The sequence below is a fragment of the Pygocentrus nattereri genome, chromosome 23 (genome assembly GCF_015220715.1).
Source record: "Pygocentrus nattereri isolate fPygNat1 chromosome 23, fPygNat1.pri, whole genome shotgun sequence".
Taxonomy (NCBI): domain Eukaryota; kingdom Metazoa; phylum Chordata; class Actinopteri; order Characiformes; family Serrasalmidae; genus Pygocentrus; species Pygocentrus nattereri.
Genome location: NC_051233.1, coordinates 10,519,793 through 10,542,750, shown reverse-complemented (window position 1 = coordinate 10,542,750; position 22,958 = coordinate 10,519,793). Strand labels below are relative to the sequence as shown.

Here is a 22,958-nt window from a genome sequence, read left to right as displayed (position 1 = left end):
AGGAAGCGGGAGCTACACATACCCCTGTACATAGGTGAGACTGAGGTGGAGAGGGTGCAAACCTTCAAATTCCTCGGCATCCACATCAGTGAGGATCTCACCTGGTCTCACAATACACTCCTCATCATCAGGAAGTCCCAGCAGCGACTGTACTTTCTGAGAAGAATGAGGAAATTTGGCATGCCAGCCAAAATTCTCAGCACAACATCTTCTACAGGAGCACGATCGAGAGTGTTCTTACCAGCTCCACCATGGTCTGGCATGGAAACTGCACTGCTCAGGACAGGAAGGCTCTCCAGCGTGTGATCAAAACTGCACTGCTCAGGACAGAAGGGCTCTCAAAACGGCACAGTCCATCTCAGGAGCAGCCTTCCCCTCAATACAGGACATTTATCATGCCAGGGTCATCAGAAGGGCACAAATCATCAGGGACAGTACACACCCCCAGCACAGACTCTTCACACTCCTACCTTCAGACAGACGTTACAGGAGTGTGAAGTCCAGGACTACAAGACTGACCAACAGTTTCTATTCACAGGCCATCAGACTGGTGAATACCTCACTCACTACCTCTTCCCCCCTCCCAATCTGAACTGGTTTAACCTTGCACTCAACAACTGCACCTTACCTACACTGTACTGCTGCTGTTAGAACAATACTGGTTACATCAATTACCTACACAGAACAATATTGTTTACATCTGTTACTTGATGCACTTTATGAACAGCTGCTCTACATATTTGCACATACGCACATGTAACTTTAATTTTATTTCAACTTTGCACATACTGTACATGTTTTACTTTTAACTACTGTTTTTAGTTATTCTTATATTTTCTTTTTTTATTCTCTTAAGATTATATTCGGTGAATGGAGGAACAGCAAAGTAAGAATTTCATTGTACAGTGCAACTGCCTGTTCTGCTGTGCACGTGACAATAAAACTCTTGAATCTTGAATCAATCAGTGCTTCAGTAAATTGTGCTCATGATATAATTGATGATATTAACAAGTCTCTGTGGCGGCTGTGAAGGTATCAAGGAAAAATATGGACCCAAGAATTTCTTGTTACTTTTTATTGTTTTTACGTTTATTTGAATTATGAATTATGACTTTATTCTAATGTATACTGTGATAAGCTCAATGCTGAGGTAAATTGTTGAAAAATTTGCTTAGATGCCTAAAACTTTTACACAGTACTGTATTTTCTGTGTGTTTTAAAATAAACATATTATGAATTTATGTGTGTACAACTGTTCAAAGCCGTGTTTACTCATCATTTACTGAACTAAGCTCAAACGTAGTCTGTCTGTCTGTGGCGACCCTTAATTTTAATCTTAATGCTTAAGGTATAGGATCACTTGAAGTAAAAGGATTTTAGTCTAAAGTCCAAGTCAGTTAAAAGTCTGAAATGTGCTTTGAATTCTGATTTTGAACCCATTCAGTAGAATGGTCTAAGTTTGCCTATTAAACCCATGGCGGTTTAGCTCCAACCATTAACGCTGAAGTTCTAAGCAATGTTTGACCTCTGAGAGCTTTTTGACTGCAGCACAAAGCAGGACAGCCATGATTTGTCTCATATCAGTCTTAAGTGCACAATGAACAAAAACAGCCTGTTTTAATTCTGAGAGGAATTGAAAAAATATTTAATGTAAAAATGAATTATGACCATTTTTGATACATAGAACCACCCTAATGTTATAAGTTGTATCTTTAGGAAAAAAATAATTACATATTGGGTCAACAAAAAAAAATTGTGAGTTCAGCTTCTTTTAATATAAGGGTATAAAATTACATTACCCATCTATCAGACTGGAAAGAAGACAGTTACAGCCTCATGTGACACCCACCTTTTGAACCACCGGTGGTCCCAAGGAATTGAAAAGGTTACATAAAATTAGGAGTATAATCCTCACACTGCAGTCTCAGCAACAGCAACGTGGCCACATCCAATACTTGTGCTGCTGGCTTCATTAAGAGCCAATTAAATTAAACACATTAATCAAAGGTCTTCAATGCTGAGAACTGAGCTACAGAGTAATCAAATCTACAGGAACTGAATACGATCCCATTTGTTTGTACTGTGAAGTGAATGACATTATCCAAATTGCTAACTTGATAAGCTCAATTGTGGTTTGACTCACAGTGATGGCTGTTGGCAGACGCTCATTCCAGCCCTTTTCCATCCAACCACAGTAAATACTACACATAAGAACCCTCTTCAACCACACTGAAGTAAAACATCCCTTCTAAACAGATCACTACAAAAACGGCAGCAAGGCTTTTAGTACACAGGACTCAACTTTGCGCAGTCAATTATCAAATGACGCATGGCCATCGGATGAGAAACTAATAACATGATCTGCTGATTCTACAAGAGGTCATCCACCTGGTCACCTGGCCAGCAGTGATTCAGACGCACTCAGTCATTAATCATCATTAGGAGCATCAGCACCACTCTGGCTGTGGTGAAGCCTGTCGCTGACCTCCAGTCAGTCCATCTTTCAATCATTAATCCTTAATGAAACAGGTGTCACTATTAATGCAAGTGGTTTACTTGCACACTACTATACGACTAAATGGAACATATAGTAGGAAAAGCAAACGTTCTCACATTTTTAAAATAAGAATTAGATTTAGTGCAAAAACATACAGTGGGCAATATGATGTTTTCAACAGTTAGTTCTAGCCACGCAAGCTGATTGGTTCAGAAGCATTCTAACCGTGCTGATAGTTTCGCACAAACACTGTTTTACTCCATTGAGACACCGTTGCTAAGCAACGACTTTCACAGCTTTAGGAGACCCTTGAGCCAATTGAACTTTTTTACTTCTTACTTTGCCACAAACAGAAAATGGATCATTTTAAGATCACATCTGAAAGACAGCCGATTTGTTCAGACTCTGAAGATGAGACTACCCTAAATTCCCAAACTGTCATCACCACTGAGCAGCTTTTCAGTCGGCAGCTGTGACTGAAGAACACCTAAACAACCTGGAATCAGCCAGAAATGAACCATATACCAGTCACCAAACTAAATGGGCTGTAAGATGCTTTACAGACTGGCTGGAACAAAACAACATTAATACTGATCTAGCAAAAATTGAGAAGCGAGTGAGCTGAGCTTGTTACTGTGACGTAATAACAAGCTGCTAGCTATGGAACTATAACTTGGCTATAATTTAACATATTAAATGCCACATTCACAGCCCCATTGATTTATTTCATACTTTATTACGTGATGTTATTTGCGATAACACACTCCCTCTCCTGTTCTATTGCTTTAATATCATTATCTTGATGAATTACGTCACAATAAGCTTTTCTGAGCTTACTGTGGACATCATAGCAACACTGAACAACTGCATGTTTCATAGACAGAGCATAACTGGTCCTAATTTAGTTGATTTGACTCAATGCAGTATTCAAAATGTTGAATTGAAATCACTGTATTCATAGTTTTCATAGTATTTATTAGATATGGCACTACTGATTGTTTTTTTTAATCTACTCTAACTTAGCAAACTTGAGAAAAACGAATTATCATGTAGTTGGTAGTTGGTGTAGTGTAGTTGTTAACACCTCTGCCTTCTACGCTGTAGACTAGGGTTCAATGCCCCACCTGGGTAAGCGCCCTAGACTATATCAATAAGAGTCATTGGGCAAGATTCCTAACACTATCTTCGCCTACTTGTGTAAAATGATCAAATTATAAGTCGATCTGCATAAGAGCGTCAGCCAAATGTCGTAAATGTCAATCGTGCATTTTGAAAATTTCTCAAAGTATCATGATGCTATATTCTGCTGCCTTGCCAACTGCTAAGTCTGCTCCGCAGTCCACACAGTCCATACGGAAACCTCATTGAGTTACAACATTTACAAATATCTATTTACTGAGCATAGAGCAGTTTGGCTCTACCCATTCACAATACAGGACAGCCAATCAGAATGGAGGACATTTTTGTACATACCAGTTTTAAGGGCACAGTAACAATACAGCCTGCTTAGTTAAAAAATGGTGATATAGAAACTAATGATTACTGTTTTTGGGCATAAACCCACATAAATGTGAAAAAGGGATTAAATAAATTAAAAAGCGATAGTATATCGCTGTTGTCAGAGCAAAACCTTTTTTCAGTTTTTGATATAGTTTGAAAATGCCTGTTGCCTTTTATACTGCATGCACATTTCATGAGGAATGGACCAAAATAAATGGCTCAAAATGACCTGGAAAAAAGTCTGGTTCCAATGACTTACATTACAAGTAAAGTACAAGGTTTTGTTCGGACAACAGCGATATATTCCTTGAAGCAAACAGATGTACGGGAGCTAAAACAGAAATGAATGCCTGGAGTGTATATATCACTACAAAAACAGCAACGTGGTTTATAATACAAAAGACTGAACCTCTGTAATGTGCAGTCTTTGTTGAACGACTCTTCACAGTTATCATATAACACATGACCATCACATGAGCAATCAATAACATGATCTGCTATCTCTACATGAGGCCATGGCCACTTGGTCAGCAGTCATACACATGCCCTCAGTCTTTAATCATCAGCATGAACATCCGTCTGCCACTGACCTCCATTAAGCCCACCACGCATTAATTAATCCTTCTTGAAGAACATGTGAGTGTTAATGCAATCAACTCAAATAAACACAACCAAACAGCATCTTCCTCAATGTAGTTTCTCGAGGTCAACAAGCAAGTAATTGCTTCTACAAGTTGATGCATCATTTAAGCAACACGGAGCAACAACCAGGAGATATATTACCCAATCCAAAGAACCAAAACATCTGAGCACCACTCACAGCTGAAAAAGGAAGAAAAACAGTTAGCTGGACACGTCCATTCATTTCCCATATGCAATTCACATTGATTTCCCATATATGAAAAAACCTACGTCCCTCAAGAAGAGGAGACTGAAGTGGATAAACGGTGCAGAAATCATATTCACAGCAGTGGCTCTCTCCCCGTCAGGGCCATCAAACTGAGTAGCAGGCCCATAACGTGTTTAGCATTTAGAGCAGATCTAATGGAAGAGGCCAGCCCTCTGGCTGAGGAGAGAGCAACTGAGAGAACTGCTACCTGGATGAAGGGGCTTCTTTCCTGAGCACTCAAGAGAGATTCCTCTCTTATCTGCACCCAAGCCTCGATGGCATTAAGAGCAGCAGACCATGACATCCTATAAGACGAAGAGCAAGTGGGTGATGGAAGGATGAGTAGAGGGAAAGAAAGAGAAAAGGAGATGAACACCTGCTGGATGGACAAAGAAGAAGCGCTTAGAAAAAAAAGCTTGAAAAATGAAAATCGGCAGAATTCACAGCAATATAAAGATAATCATCAAGATTTTAGAGGGAAAAGGGAGGTGAAAAAAGAGAAGCTACTCTTTCTGCAATTCCTCGCAGAGCATTCCACTGTTTCCACTCAAGCAGAAGCAAAATTACGGGTTGTTCACCAGAGCGTGGCATCAATGAGGAATCAAACAAACCTTGCCACGCAAACACACCCAGTTATGTGCTGCGACCAGCCCTCTGCAAGACACTAACCACCACTTTCACTCTGAACCTGGCACCCGGCACCAAAGCTATAAAAATGCTGGGAAGAAAGAAACAAAAGAATGGAAAAGAAAGAACAAACAGAAAGACTGACTTCTTTCAGAGTAAATCGCTTCCCATTTAAGGCTTTTACAAGGCTTTTTTATGATGCAAGCACCTCCTGAACCTCTCTGGTAACTAGCTGAACTATGAACTATTACCTAACTACTACAAATTGGTGAACTGTTAGTTCCCATAAAATGATGTTTGTTGATACTGTTTATTACTGAACAGGTCTGTCAAACTTTGAATTGACGAATCCAATGCAAAAAAAAGAAAGAAAGAAAAAGAAAGACACCTTTGCTCCTAGCCATTGCTGACAATAAATGACAACGAAACTATTCTGGCTTTTCAAGCGTAAGAGAATATGGTTACATATGGTAGCCAACACGCCATATGTTGATGTATCACGTGCATCACAGCAAGCTAATAAACGTGTAGCATTTGCTGCTACTTTGGCTGCTTGGCTAAGCACTACTGCACTGCTACTTCAGATTCAGATTCAGATTCAGAGTCCTTTATTGATCCCAAGGGGAAATTGCAGTTACTTAAGCCTCTCATGCCAGTTACTGTTGTATACAATGGCAATAGGATATCTTTGGGTTTTTAAGGAGATTTTATGGATGAGTCACTCTCAAAAAATCTTTCAAATTAGGCATGTGTACGCTTTTGACAAACATCTCATGACCTCGAGGTTCAGAATCAAATCGTGGCTTTAGAGAATGTGATTTATGCTGAAAACATACTTTTGGATTCAGGAGACATAAGAAATCTGGCACTTATGGCGGTTATGTACCCTACTTATTGTCTTTGCAAGAGAGTTTGTATAATAATGTATTTAATATTTGAATATATTTGAACATTTTGTCAAACAAACAAAAAACACGTCTGACAGCCTTGTAACTGAAAACCTGAAAAGTTCTGTTTTCTTGTAGACTCTTTAATTGTTGATATTGTCTAGGTGGTTACATTAGGAGTTGGTGCTGGGTCAGTAAGACAAGCCGTAACCTTTAGACACCTTGAAAGCCCTCAAACAGCACCATCTTTGGTTTAATGCTGGTTTTCAAGCATCTCTGGAATGTGCAATTTGTGTTTTTGGTTTGTCAAGTGGCCAAACTAATGTTATTCCAAACTAATGGTTAAGGGTCATACTAGCAATAGTACAACTTCTGGCTCTTCACAGCAAGCCTTCAGAGGCACAGCCACGTTTGTTTCAATTACAAATGCAATAAGAAAGGATGAAAGTCTGCCAAAGAAAGAAAGAGAGTTAGTAAAGAAAAAGCTGAATCAGATGAAGGCAGTCTTCTAGCAACAGAAAAGAGTGTGACAGATAAAAGAGAGGAATAATCACTGACTACCTGAATAGAAAGTGGAAGTGGAATTTGATTCAGGGTAACGTTACGAAAATTTGCAGCACACTTTAAAGAAACAATTCTCTGTATGTATTAGCAAGTCCTATAAAATATGGAAAAGTGTAAAACCCACTAGAAAAGCGATTTTTATTCAACATATAAAACCCATATTTTAAAGATGTTATGGTGCTTGGCCTGCAGCTGTAACACTGCAAACCTCAGAAGTGGAGAAGGTGCCAAGTTCAGTTCTCAAACTGCCAGTATGTTCCGTATCTCCACAAAAAGAGAAAGGAAAACAATAATCTTTCAATCAGCTCTAGCCTTTTAGTGCGCGTTTGTGCACACAAGGGCTGTACAACATGTCTGCAGTACTGACTGCTGAAAGCTGTAATTTGCTCTAAGAAATTACAGATATGTTTATTTTGTAATATTTTATATAAACAATCAGTCTAAGGTAAGATTGAAACCAACTAAAAAAACGAGTCCTCTTCAAGATCAAGATTTAACTAGACTTTAACAGGAAAAATGCTGGATTTTTTTTTAATCCACAAACCTGCATGTGCCTAAACAACTCCAGTTCAAATCACAAATACCTTCTTCTACATACAAACAAAAATGCACCTATGGATTGAAAGTTTCTTGGCATTCAAACGCCCGCTCCAAATGCACCCAACCAATGCCCGCTCTGAATGCATCCAACCAATGCCCGCTCTGAATGCATCCAACCAATGCCTAATCTAAATGAATCCAACTTATGCCTGCTCTGAATGCACCCAACCAACGGCCGCTCCGAAAGCACCCAACCAACGGCCGCTCCGAAAGCACCCAACCAACGGCCGCTCCGAAAGCACCCAACCAACGGCCGCTCCGAAAGCACCCAACCAACGGCCGCTCCAAATGCACCCAACCAATGCCTAATCTAAATGAATCCAATGTCCGCTCTAAATGAAGGCAGCCAATTCCTGCTGTAAACGAACCCAACCAATACCTAACTTAAATGAATCCAACCTATGCCTGCTCTGAATGCATCCAAGCAGTGCCCACTGTAAATGAACACAACCAATATCTAATCTGAATGCATCCAACCAATGCCCACTCTGAATGCATCCAACCAAATGCCTAATCTGAATGCATCCAACCAAACGCCCGCTCTGAATGCATCCAACCAAATGCCTAATATGAATGAATCCAATGTCCGCTCTGAATGAATACAACCAATTCCTGCTGTAAAAGAATGCAACCAATTCCTGCTGTAAATGAATGCAACCAATTCCTGCTGTAAATGAATCCAACCAATACCTAACCTAAATGAATCCAACCTATGCCTGCTCTGAATGCATCCAAGCAGTGCCCACTGTAAATGAACACAACCAATATCTAATCTGAATGCATCCAACCAATGCCCACTCTGAATGCATCCAACCAAATGCCTAATCTGAATGCATCCAACCAAACGCCCGCTCTGAATGCATCCAACCATATGCCTAATATGAATGAATCCAATGTCCGCTCTGAATGAATACAACCAATTCCTGCTGTAAAAGAATGCAACCAATTCCTGCTGTAAATGAATGCAACCAATTCCTGCTGTAAATGAATCCAACCAATACCTAACCTAAATGAATCCAACCTATGCCTGCTCTGAATGAATCCAACCAATGCCCGCTCTGAATGAATCCAACCAATGCCCGCTCTGAATGAATCCAACCTATGCCCGCGCTGAATGCATCCAAGCAGTGCCCACTGTAAATGAATCCAACCAATGCCCACTCTGAATGGATCCAACCAATGCCCACTCTGAATGAATCCAACCAATGCCCACTCTGAATGAATCCAACCAATGCCCACTCTGAATGAATCCAACCAATGCCCACTCTGAATGAATCCAACCAATGCCCACTCTGAATGAATCCAACCAATGCCCACTCTGAATGAATCCAACCAATTCATTAAACAGCAGAAATGAACCTGTAAGTATTTACATTAGGAGGACGTACCATTTAAATGTGCAGCATCAAAAAACAAACTCGAGGAGTGGTTTACAAGAATGTGTACATTTTTATGTTCTGTTGAGCTGAACCAAAGGTGGTGAAGCTCTGGTCTGGTGACCTCCAATCCAATTTAACCCCTGAGTTGTTTGAGTCCATGTGCATTGGTGACAGTTAAAAAAAAGAAAAATTCACGACAGCTCAAAAAATGTATCTGCTGAGACCAACAGCCAAAAGACAAGAGCACAAATACTACAGTCCAAGACCAGTCTGAAACGATAAAAAAAAAAAATCACAACTACAGTACAAGGGAACAATACACAAATTCACAATACGATAAGTATGCAGTGTGGGCAACATGGCTAAAATAGGCTACATCACGGTCCTTCAAGACATTTTCATGGTACACAATAGACACCGCAATATTCAGGTATCTTGAGGTTTAATCATTTGAAAGAGTTAAAAACTCCCATTTATACAACTTATCGCAATGAATATCATCATACTGTGCACCACTAATATCTTTTGCACTGTGCACAACTATACATTGCACTGCCAAAACAGAGGTAGAACAGAAATGCCAACATTCGCTGTGCTTTTATTAATTTTGCTAGTCTAATAAGTCTAATTGTCCGCATGGGGCCAAATAACTAATACAAACAAATGCTTTTGGTCCCACTTTAGTGTCCCTAATAACTGTGTTGTTATATGTGAACAACATATGCAACAACTGTGTAAGTACTAATGTTTTACTCACGGTTACAGATGGATTACAGTAGTACACATTATGTAATTACACATGTATAGCAACTTCAGTTGTCATATAGGTACAGTGCAATTACAGAGTGGTATATAAGAGTGGCCAGTATAGAATGGCAATAAATGTGACGTGATTAGTTACCTTGTTACAACACAGTTATGCTACAGTAATTACGCAAACCAAATGCAATGTAATCTGTAATGTATCAAAAAGATATGCTTGTGTAATCACAGGAGGCAAAACAGAAGTTATTATACACATGTAATTACACAGGCTGTACTGGTGTAATCCATCTGTAACACTGATTAAATCATCACTAGTTACACTGTTGTTAAATATGCTATTGATGTGTAACTACACAGTTATTAGAGACACTTAAGATAAAGTGGGACCATGCTTTTCTTAGAAAACAAATAAATTTAAATACACACATACTGTAAACTGTTTCTGGTGCAGCATGAGGTGTTTTTAACAGGTTTTTCTTATTTACAAGTTGTTTCTTTTAAAAATATCATGTTAAAACAACAGTGGAAATCATTTTAATTCATATGAGCTTGTCTATCATAAGTATTTCTCTAGCATAATTTATTACCCACATGTTTTACTGTAATGCATGTGCATACTGTCTTGCAACCCTGCATCAAAAAAGGAATATTAGCATGTGCATATCACAGCACTCCTACTGCAGGAGGCTGTCCTTTGGGTTGCGCTCAAACTTTAATCAATAATTGAAGACTCTCTCAGCCCACCCTCGCACCAGTTTTGGGGAGGGAGGGGGGATTTCCCTGGGATGACCCAGTTATGCCACCAACTCCCCAAAATAAAAAGACACAGATACATATACAAGCCCCCATCAACCCACCTCTCCAGAGACCGAGACTTCAAATGAACCCTGAATAACTCACCAGCACACAGAGCGTCAGACATGCGAGGGAAGCGCATCTGGCTGCCTCACTCTGGTACAACACAGGCGAGAATCTAGGACACAAGTAAAAAACAAGCCAAACCTAATGGGGCTTCGAAATTAGACAACTGAGTTACTCAGGCTAAAAGGCAATTCAGGTCAACCTGGGGAGCCTAAATGGTTGTTTATATATGTGCAATATGCAATATTAAAGTTGCACACTGGGTTTTCAGTTTTTTCTTCCTTCTTCTCTGCCTCCTTTGACTTTTTTACCAGTGGGAGCTGATTCATATCACCATATAGAGGCTTCGTGTGATCCTTGTGAAATAAACAGATTTCAAGAAACAGAAGAAATTTCACAATATCACAGGCACTGTATCAGACTGTACACTCGCTCACTGGCTTTCAACAGTGATGTCTGTCATATTCCACGTTTTTTTTCCCCACATTCTTTCTCCCTTTTGTTCGTCTCACACACGGATCAAATGTCACACTATACTCCCCTTCTTACATGGCTGTGTCAACATACCAGAGCAATTTAACATCACAGCTCTGCAGCAGGCTGTCAGGACCAAACAGAGCACATCCATGCTCATGACCTGAGCTAAACCCACACAGAAGAATAACACCTGTCCCCATAATAGCCTCAATCTGCCAATCGAAGGGAGTCTACATGATAGACTACATGATGGTTACAAGGATAAATTAAGTCATGAATTAGGGGTGGACCGATTATCGGCCACGCTGGTAATCAGATCGTATATATTTATGTTTTGTTTGCCATAATTTATTGCCATTTATTGGCAAAAGTGCAAATGCGATTAAGGCTGAAACAATTATTCAGCATTATCAATATTGCTGAATAATAAAAACGGGCAACAAACATTTCCATTGTAGATTTTTTGTGAGTTACTAACTTTATGTGAAGAGAAACTCAGTGAACTGGTCTTTATGACAAGATACCTTTCTAAAAATAATGATTAATGATAATGAAAGAAGCATTAGGTTTTACACTAGAGGCTTTGATGCAAGCTAAAAACAAGTGATTATCACTCTTCATAGCTCGATTCAGTACATATCGCTGCTGTAAGAACAAAACCTCGTATCTCCAGTTTTGTAGCTTTTCTGTTTTTTTGTTGCCTACGGACGTCCAAAGAGGCCATGAGTGAGTTATAAGCTGTGTTCCAAAGTCTAGGCTGCATTTCTCGGCCGCTACGTCATGGCAGGCCGTTCCAAAGTGAAGGGTCCTTCGTGTACAACCTACGGTCAGTACCCACCAGACGTATCCTTGAATTTTACTTAGACGTTTTTGTATTTGTGTAGTTTGTAAGAACGATATAAGAACATCTCCATTTCAGCGCAGGAACAAAAAAGCAACAAACACAATGCAGCTGACTCCATTTTCTCTCAACAGTTCCCTCATGAGTTTCATGCTGCTCTGGTGACGTCACCATGCAGCCCGTCAGGACTTGTGTGACCAATAGGCTTCCAAGGAGGAGTCTTCATAGGACCGTCCTACCGAGGATGTTAATTATCTTTAAAAAATGATTAGCTTAAAATAACAAGTTACAAGATTACAAAAGTTTTTATCTTAAGATAACAAGTTAATTATCTTGTGATCTCAAGATAAGTTTGTTATCTTGAGATAACAAGCCACTTATCTTTCTATGTTTAGATAAAACTTTTATCTTGAAGTACCAAGTTACTTATCTCGTTAGCTCAAGATAACCCAGAAATTTACAGTAACAGCTCATGGCCTCTCAGGACTTCCGTAGTTGATCTTTACATGGTGTGTTCACTCCACGATGACTGGATCACAAGAAATGCTTAGTAGCTTGATATTTATACCTGTCTACATTAATAACTGATGGTGTAAACAAGGAAGACTGAAATAAGAAACACACACACACACACACACACACACACACACACACACACACACACACAAAAACACCAGAAATAGCACCAACAATAACAAAGACCTACTAAATATAGCACACTGACCACAGCTGGAGCAAATGGTCACACATGTTCAGGCTGTCTGTGCTCTGCTGCTCGGTCACACACACTCAGGCTGTGTTTGCTGATGAAACACTGTGTAACGCGGCACACGCTCTAATACATCACAGACAGCAACAAGTGAACCGATCACCATGTTCATTAAAGGTGTTTCAGGTGATACGACTTAATCAGGTGAGAACTTCATTCAGTTCCACAACAAACAACGCAAACAGCTGCCTTCGATTACAACGCCTTCATTACCAGCATCGCAAGACGCAGTCATTAGCTGTGTGTAAACCATAACATTTAGAAATTATTTGCAGTGACATTTCAGCACAAAGCACTGCTTTTGCGCTCTCCCTGTGTGCTGGGCCTAAATGAAACCATTTAACATGTCTGTTGTTCTCTTCATTAAAATGGTAATGAAAAACTCAATCCATCACCGCAGCATGGGAGCCGTCCTGAAAGTGGAGAAACAGAGAGAGAGAGAGAGAGAGAGAGAGAGAGAGACTGACAGCATTAAAGCCAAATACTCATAGTACAAAGTGGCACATTGCTTGAGGGGGAAAAACAAGAGATTACAATGAACTGCTGTACAGTCACTACTGAATTAGGCTTTATTTACCCCCCACAAAAGAATTAACATGAAGCGCTTTTCCTCAGTTCTGGCCAATAATATAGTGATCATTTGATTAGCAGGATTTGCTGGAGGGAAAGCAGCAAAATCTGGTACAGCATGTGGTCTTATAATGCTTAGCTTAGCTTATAATGCTTAGCATCCATGTAAAATATCCCACCTGAAGAAAGAAAACACTGCAGCCGCTCCAGTCCGGGAGTGACCGTCGAGGTCTATACATGGACTCCTTTTTAATTTCATCTTATTTTCTTTTTTTATTCTTTTCATCCTTCCTGAACTACTTTTCTGTAAAACTGCTTTGAGACAACACTAGCTGTACACATAAATGTCACTGTTGTTGTTCACACCTGGCATATGTCTCTCACGACAACAGCGCTAAAGCTAGGGCTTCACGATTCTTGACAGAATGAGAATTTCGGAGCTTACGACGGAGGTCATGATCCCCACTTTTAATGACAACATCAGTTATTTCAAAATTAGAGAAGCACCAATCCAACTTTTTCGATCGCAGATTCTGAAGTGAGGTTGATACGGAGTACCGATCCGATACTACTGCTCTGATAAATCAAATCCAATCTGACCACAAATCTAGATGGAAGTTCATATGCATGCATGCATACATATACATATCGCTGTTGTCAGAACAAAAAGTTCTCTCCAAAATGATGAGTTTATAGAAGGAAAAAACATAATTCACGTTTAATGTAAGTCAATGGAATGAGAATTTTACAAAGACTATAAAGAACAACAGGTATTTTCAAATTATGTCAAAAACTGAAAAACAAAAATGAAGATACAAGGTTTTGTTCTGACAACAGCGATACACACACACATTTTACATATATATATATATATATATATATATATATATATATATATATATATATATATATATACACATACATATACACACCATATTTCCAAAGGTATCCTCTCATCCATTCAAATAATTGAATTCAGGTGATCCACAAGTGTATAAAGGCCTGCAGACTGCTTCTACAAACATTAGTGAAAGAATGGGTCACTCTTAGGAGCTCAGTGAATTCCAGCATGGTACCGTGATCGGATGCCACCTGTGCAACAAGTCCAGTCATGAAATTTCCTCACTACTAAATATTCCACAGTCAACTGTCAGTGGTGTTATAACAAAGTGGAAGTGATTGGGAACGACAGCAACTCCACAGGCCACGTGAAATGACAGAGCGCATAGTGCGCAGAGGTCAGCAACTTTTTGCAAAGTCAATCACTACAGACCTCCAAACTTCATGTGGCCTTCAGATTAGCTTAAGAACAGCATATAGAGCTTCACTGTCTCACATTAAAAGTACAGCATGATTTTCCTTTCTCCTGTAATGTTAAGCTTCACCTTGTGAAAATGCTCTCACACACACACACACACACACACACACACACACACATAATCTAAACTGCTTATTCTTCTGGGTTGCGGGGGGGGGGGGGGGGGGGGGGGGGGGTTCTAAAATTGGATGCAAGTTTCTGAAATTCACTGTTATAGTTTTAGAATAACCATGAATAAAAAGGATAAACAAACTGCTTTCTGAATAGGAAATCAACCCTAATTATATAAATAAGTCACAAATAAACTAAATCATTGCAAAAAACAGACAAAGCCAGTTTAAAATCAACTGCTAGACAGTGCTGCTGCATCTGCCACAGAACACTTCCTTCCTTTTCCTTCTTTTCATTAAGAAACACATCAACATCGTCATTTTCATACAACAGTGCAGCCCTAGCCACATTCATCCCCCTGGAACTCATGACAACTGAGACGTCTCTATCACAAGAAAAGGAAGAAAAAGAACTGGTCTCGGCTGGAGCTAAACAACACTAACTTTCCTCAACTCCCTTCAAAGACCAACGCTATAAACCAGAGGCACATCTTTCCTGTTTTTAAGTCACAAAAAGTAACACTTGGGCTGAACTAGGAACACGCTGAAGAGCTCTAGCCCAGAACAATGGAGTGGGTTGTTATTCTTTGGCCTGCATGCTGTAGCAGTGTTCAATTATTCACAACACTAGCAGAGAGCTAGAACAGCAGATGCGCTGTCCCTCTCACACATCTAGAACAATGGACTAAAATATCAATGATCTTCTCCTCAGACCTCAAGTACACATCCTTCTAGCTTCACAGTCAGCTATTAAAGAAAAAGATACAGAAAAAAGAAAAAGTTGCTGTGACTCAAATACTAAAAGCTAATGGCTGCATCCTGCCGGTCTGATGAAAGATAGCAGGAAGGCCGTGTTCCTGACACATCTGTCCAGGTGGCACTTCCTTTAGTAATAATGCAGTGATGACCTGCTTCTTCACTGTTGATAAGGTCAGCGAGAGGCTAATGACTCAGCAGGTCTGACTAGCGCACACAAGCTCAGAAGAGGTGAGCAGTAGAGCTGGGAATCTTTGGGACCTCACGATTCGATTCCACTTTGTTTCAGGTGATTATGAAACATTTCTATGGCCCGTGTTACGGACTGCGTGTGTTCTGTCACTAACCTGTAGCATCATTAACCTTAAGCCATATAATTGTGAACAATTATCTGTACCTAGACTTACCCAGGTTTTCATATTAATTACAGTGGACTAGATACATGTAAACACTTGAAGCTTCTAACAGACATTCAGGAACATCTTTTCTGTTGACCCTTCAATAAATATTTAAACTAAAAGCTTAACTCCGAATATTACTGGAGTAGCCTGTTAGTCTGTCAAGTTGGTTGTCAATTACATTTTTACATTGGGTAAATTTACTATGGTTTGGGCGGAAAAAAACAACGTTTTAGAAATTTGAAAATGCAAAAAATAAGTAAATAAATAAAATTTACAAGAAGTAGAATGAAGAAGAAATATTTTTCTTCTGCACTAATTTTAGGTCACTAATCAAATTTAAGCAAATTCTTTCCTTTGAAGCTCATGATCAGACGATTCTCAGCTGGATTTGATCTACTGATCAGAGGCTTTTGCACAAACTTTGAGTCCATGTCAGCTGGAATGAATGCTTTCATTTAAGCAAAAAAAAAAAAGCAAGGGGCAAACTACATATTAAGAAATCATAAAATTATGTTAAAATTTCAAAGATTGTCTTTCTCTGTTCTCTCTCTCTCAAACTGTTATGCTGATAATAAAATCATGATAATCTTTGTAATAAATTAAAACAGAATATAGAAGCATTTTTCATTAGTGGTCTCAGACCTTTGTACCGCACTGTACATGCAATTTGTGACCAATTGGTGACGACACCACTGAGATCCTGCGTTTTCATTTTTTTTTCAGTTTATTTAGCAGGAAGGGATTAAATCTGATCACTACATTTTTTTGTATTTTTTTTGCATTTAAGAAACTAGTGCCAGCTTGGTGGGGGGTGGGGGGGCGGTTTGTCTTACAAACTCTCTGTTTCACCCACTGACCCCTCAAAATGGAATACAGGTGTGGGTTGTTTGTTTAATCTTTGTTGCAGGTGTATGAATTTCAAATTGCAAAAGGCGTTCAGCGATGCTCAGATGTGTCAGATACAAAAGCACACAAACAAAAACAGTCACTCGGTTCCAGGCAATCACCCACACATACACAGCACCTCAGAGCAAGATGCACTCCTGTTGCTAGGTAACCAGCCATCCCAAAAAGCAAGCAAACCAACAAAACATCAACGTTGTGCTCACTTACCGACTCTTCCATATTGTCCTCTGAACATCTGGAGGGAGATGACTTCTCCAGAGATGGGCTGGAACTCTGGAGGTCCCAACCGACATCGGGTGAACTCGGGTTAGGTATGATTCCTGAAAGCTCCCCTTTGCTGGCCTTTTCTTCTACTGGTGAAGAGGTGCAATAGGTTTGCTCAGAATGCTTCCTCTCAGATGAGCTCAATAAGCCCTGCTTATTCGTTTTCATGGGCAGTGGGGACGCACACTGAATTTGCTGCGACAGCGAGCGGGAACGGGCGATGGATGGATTTCTCTTGCTGGGTGATTCGGGACGATTCTGACAGCTGCTCTGGAACTGCACACAGCTCTTTGACCTGGTCCTGGACAGTCTGACCAAGTGCCCTTTATGACCTTTGGCCTCCCCTTCCTTCTCTGCAGGGTGTCCATGCACCTCTAGCAAGTGGCATAAGAAGTAGCTCTTCTCGAGTTCCACTTCTTGCTGGAGGTGCTGAAGAAGCACAGCCTGCTCCCCTTCTGCCTCCCCATGCAGTGTCTTCAGCAGCTCCTCCAGCTTACGGTAGATGGCACCGTTCCCCTTGCACCCCAGGTTGTTCCTTTCCCAGTTCTTGCCTGCTTTCCCACAGTTCATAGGTTTCACAATGCCAACAATTTCATCAGCTAGCCTGCAGCGCAGCTCTCCAGCCTGCCTGAGACTGGCGCAGTCGGAGCACCGTCGCTCCCTGCCCTGACGGCCCAGCAGGCGGCGGATCTCCACAGCGCGCTCCTGGCCCAGGGCCTTGCGCTGCTGCAGCAGCTCCAGAGCCTTCTGCTGCTCGTGCCTGGAGGTCAGCTCCTTCAGTGCTCGTTCACAGTCCTCTCTCGCCTCGTCTCGCTGCCGCCGGAGCTCCAGAGAGAAGCGCCGGCGTGCCTGTTGGTTCCGGCTGCGCTCCACCTCCAGAGCGGCCCGCAGCCGCTCTATTTCCCTAGCCGGATCAGGAATGGAACCAGATCTGGATGAAGAACCAGGTCCACTGCGATGCTTGTTGGAAGGAGAGCCTTTCTTGGAGGAGAGATTATGGGGGTTACTTTTAGCTCCATCTTTGCCCATAGTGATGTTAATGATGGACAGAAAGAACAAGAGAGCCTTAGTCAGGCCTAAACAGAAGGCATGCAGCAAGTAGAGATGGATGGAGAATGAGGATCATGCAGGATGACTGAGCAATCATGAGCAATCAGCATGCATTGACAATAGCATTCCAAATGGCCACTGAAAACAGTAAAGATCACACAGGTTTAGAACAATGTGAAAATTACATGCATGTATTTAGAGAGTAATCAGAATTTCTGGGTTACCGCAAAACACAAGTTTTTTCTAACAACCAAGTCAAAATGGTAAAGTCAGTCCAACTTTCAAATAGTTCTCAAACAAGTCTTCTGAGAGCCCCAGACAGTCCACATGCCTATATGTTGGGAGCTGGGATGGAGCAAAAAATGTGGACCATCTGGGGGTCCCTGAGCACTCATTTGAGAACCAATGTTCTAGACCAACTGAGCTACAGTTGACAGAAGCAATTTCAGACCTTGCCAGATTTTGTTCCCTATTTAACAGCTGACTAGCCATGCTTCCCATAAATGGAAAAACCAGGAAAATCAGTACCAAAACAAACTTCATGGGTCTTTAAGTGCACAATGGGAAGAAGGCCAGAAATAAAATCAGAGGAAGCTCATTTTCCCCTTCCTTCTCTCTCTGAGCAAGCAAACTGACTCTCATGGCATACATTCAGCATGCAGTGTAGTACACAAGTATAAAAGACGAGTTAAATATCTTGCACACTGTTTAGACACTGATTAGCCCTCAGACAAGAAAGGTCTTCTCAGACATTGTAACGCCAGGCTTAATCCGTGTCCAAACACTGGTCGACTGTGGATTAGAGCACACGAAGACTTACCTACGGACTCTGTTCCCAATATTAGGATCTGCTGGATCTGCTTCCTCCAACGATTCTGAAAAGCATTTAAAAGTAGATTACAATCCACATGAATCTTGCTTCAGCTTTTTCACCCCACTAAACTGCTCCCGATATATAGAGATCAGCTTTAGCAACATCACAACACATACAGAATTCTGAAATATGGCCATGTATGGATTTCAAATATATAGCACATATTAGCATATAAGGATTTCCCTGATACCCAATTTATGAATATAATGAATTTGGCAATTTTCAAATATGGGATATACACTATATTTCCAAAAGTATTCGCTTGTCTGCCCCCATACACACACATTTGTGAGGTCAGACACTGATGTTGGACAAGAAGGTCTGGCTCGCAGTTTCTAATTCATCCCAAAGGTGTTCTATCGGGTTGAGGTCAGGATTCTGTGCAGGCCAGTCAAGTTCTTCCGCACCAAACTCGCTCATCCACATCTTTATGAACCTTGCTTTGTGCACTGGTGTGCAGTCATGTTGGAAAAGGAAGGGGCCATTCCTAAACTGTTCCCACAAAGTTACGAGCATGAAATTGTCCAAAATCTCTTAGTCTGCTGAATCATTAAGAGTTCCTTTCACTGGAACTAAGGAGCCGAGCCCAACTCCTGAAAAACAACCCCACACCATAATCCCCCCTCCACCAAACTTTACACTTGGCAGAATGTAGTCAGACAAGTACCGTTCTCCTGGCAACCACCAAACCCAGACTTGTCAATCAGATTGGCAGAAGGAGAAGCGTGATTCGTCACTCCAGAGAACACGTCTCCACTGCTCTAGAGTCCAGTGGTGGCACTTTACACCACTGCAATCAACACTTGGCTTGGATGCAGCTGCTCGGCCATGGAAACCCATTCCATGAAGCTCTCTATGCTGTTCTTGAGCTAATCTGTAGGCCACATGAAGTTTGGAGGTCTGTAGCGACTAATTCTGCAAAAAGTTGGTGAGCTCTTTGCACTATGCATCTCAGCATCCTCTGACCCCGTCCTGTCATTTTACATGGCCTACCACTTTGTGGCTGAGTTGCTGTTGTTCCCAATCCCTTCCACTTTGTTATAATACCACTGACAGTTGGCTGTGGAATATTTAGTAGTGAGGAAATTTCACGACTGGACTTGCACAGGTAGCGTCCAATCACAATACCATGCTGGAATTCACTCCTGAGAGCGACTCATTCTTGCACTAATGTTTGTAGAAGCAGTCTGCAGGCCTAGGGGCTTGGTTTTATACACCTGTGGCCATGGAAGTGATTGGAACACCTGAATTCAAATATTTGGATGGGTGAGTGAATACTTTTGGCAATATAGTGTATATATTTTTACACTGATCAGGCATATGACCACCTACTTTTTTCTACACTAACTTTTTTTTTTATCAGCTACTCTTACTATATAGCTGCACTTTGTAGTTCTACATTTACAGACTGCAGTCCATCCGTTTCTCTGCATACTTTGTTACACAATGTTTATGCATTGAATTTTTTAATTCTTCCACATACTTCCTAATGTGAAAGTGAATATAATAGCTACAAAACTAAACTCTAAAAACATGTACACTGTACGCTGCGCAATAAAATCATTAAAACATGAAACTAATTAAAATATTGTTCCCGGTTATATTTACATAATGTAATATATGAACGCAAACCGGTAACATTCAATCATAACTGTCCTGGGATATATGTCCGATCCATATTTTATGCATATATGCCCAGCATTTGATACTTACAAATAAGCCTGACCCTTTATGATGTAATGTGCATACATGGACATATATCACATTTTCATATAGTAAGATACAGAGATGGGCGATATGGCAGAAAATACAATATTGTGATATTTCAAGAAATCTTTACAATGCATGCAAGTGCTACATTTTAAATAAAATACTAAATATATTTAGCATATTGTGTTGCATGCCCTGCGATGGACTGGCGACCTGTCCAGGGTGGATCCTGCCTTCCGCCCGAAGACTGCTGGGATAGGCTCCAGCACCCCCCCGCGACCCTGACGGAGAAGCGGCTTGGAAAAGGATGGATGGATGGATGGACGGATGGATGGTTGGATGGATATTGTGTTGCAGTAAATACAGTTAAATGGGACCAAGTTTGCTCCTTTTATGTCAGTGCCCCACAAGTACAGACGGTGTCCACAACATTTATAGAAAAGCATACTGTATTGTATTAAGACAAAACTTATCACGATAGCGATACATATCGACACACTGCCCAGCCCTAGGAAGGTACTGGGAAGCACTGGGAAGCTGCACTGTTAATTTTGGGATCATTTAACATACATGGGTCCAAGACCAACTGCAGCCAGGACTAAGACTGCCCACAGACAGGAAAACAAAAGGAATAATACAATAAAAACAACATAATCCACATTGTGAAATATATGCCCAAACTTTGATATTTACATATATGTGCATGTTTTAAAACATATGCTCGACCCTTTGTGATATGACGTGTGTATACGGCCATATATCAGATTTTCGTATGGGAAGGTATAGAGGTGGGCGATATGGCAAAAACATAATATTGCAACACTTCAAGAAATTTTTAATACCCCATAAAGGAAAATATTCCATATTTCAGGCATGTGGTCAGTTGCAAGAGGTGAACAAAAGCAGTACTGCTACATTTAAAAGAAAAGACTATCAAAAAGTGTGAAAACTATGATTTTGATTTCATAGCTGACGCGAAATCCAGTTCAGCAGGCAGGTGGTCTGTGCTCTACAAGCACTGACAGCATCCAGGATATATAACAGCATATTGTACTTTAATGTTTTGGGGCATAATTTATCACGATAGTGACACATATCGACATGCTGCCCACCTCAGAAAGGCACAAACGCTGAGTAGTGAGAAGCTGCACTGCTCCCTTCGGCATTATTAAACTTGTACTGACCCGAGACGAACTGCAGCTAAGACTGAGACCGTCCACAGACCGGAAAACGAAAGGAATTAAACGTCTTCAGAGTAATTCTGAGGCGAAGGTAAACAATAGCAAGCTGGTGTCATAACCAGCTAATAAACACGACAGAAAACTGACTGCTTCTACATGACCACCTCACTTTCGACCCCAGACCGCTGCTAAACCCGTCTGTAACGCGTCCAGCAGACAGACAGCGCTGCAGACTGGTAAACTGACAGAAGCCCCGGTCGGTTGGCTCAGTAAATGTCACTATGTTGGATGCAACAAGTGGAGAACAGCGCCGGAGCGTTCCTGAACCGCTCAGTAACGACCCTGTGAAAAGCGAAGAGCCAGAGATTCGTCAGTTTAAAAAGACCCCCGTGCGGTTTACAGCCCGCTGTCGGCACACGAGCTAATGTTGTCCTCTCCCCCCGTTAGCTGGCTAGCTGCTTGGTCGAAGCTCGTCACAGTAAACACGCTTTAAACGCTTTTACCTCGCGGCCCGTTCCAGCAGAAGGCGCGTCCCAGCTCTCCTTCAAATACTCCTCAAGTTTTATTAGCTGCGATTCTAACGCTTCATTTCACGCCACTTAGCCCAGATAAGACTCCCGGGCGATGAATCGGCAATATGTTGATGCTCCGAGGCTCAAAGCCCGGACTTGGAAGAAGCCGCCAAGCACCAGTTGCTTCCCAGCGATGAATGAATCGTCCCGATGAATCGGTTCCTTTCGAACCGATTCACAAGTACAAGTGACTCGAACCTACATCCGCCGTTACTTTAAAATCACCCCCTTGTTTCTACGCTCAGTGTTCATTTGTGAGCTCTACTTGTTATGTAGGTGCACTTTGTAGACTACACTCTCTAATTGGAGACCTGTTTCTCTGCGCACTTAGCTCTTCAGTGGTCAGGACCCCCACAGAACCATCAGAGCAGGTACTGTTTGGGTGGTCTAACAGAGGGGACAGAGAGCGGACGCAGTGTTTAACTCCAGGAGCGCTGCTGCGTCTGATCCACTCGACTTTGGACGGTGTGTGGAGAGGTTAAGAATGAAGCTACTCTAAATGTCTTAAAGATTTATTCATTTAAACGTACTCGGTTCATCTGTTCGAATGAAACGATTCATGCGAACTGAATCAGACTTCCCATCACATC

The 22,958-nt window shown here is 41.1% G+C and overlaps 1 protein-coding gene across 1 annotated transcript in view; it reads right to left on the bottom strand.

Annotated features, from left to right (window-relative positions):
* The window catches only part of LOC108437656 (peripheral-type benzodiazepine receptor-associated protein 1), a 165,408-nt gene extending 142,964 nt beyond the window's left edge, over positions 1-22,444 (bottom strand). Inside the window, exons 1-3 of the mRNA XM_017714887.2 lie at positions 22,300-22,444; positions 18,852-18,906; positions 16,925-18,169 (exon numbers count right to left, since the gene is read on the bottom strand). Of these exons, the coding sequence (XP_017570376.2) occupies positions 16,925-18,010 (1,086 nt within the window). The 5' untranslated portion in view covers positions 18,011-18,169; positions 18,852-18,906; positions 22,300-22,444. The remainder of the gene's footprint in view (positions 1-16,924; positions 18,170-18,851; positions 18,907-22,299) is intronic.
* Between the last annotated feature and the right edge of the window lie 514 nt (positions 22,445-22,958).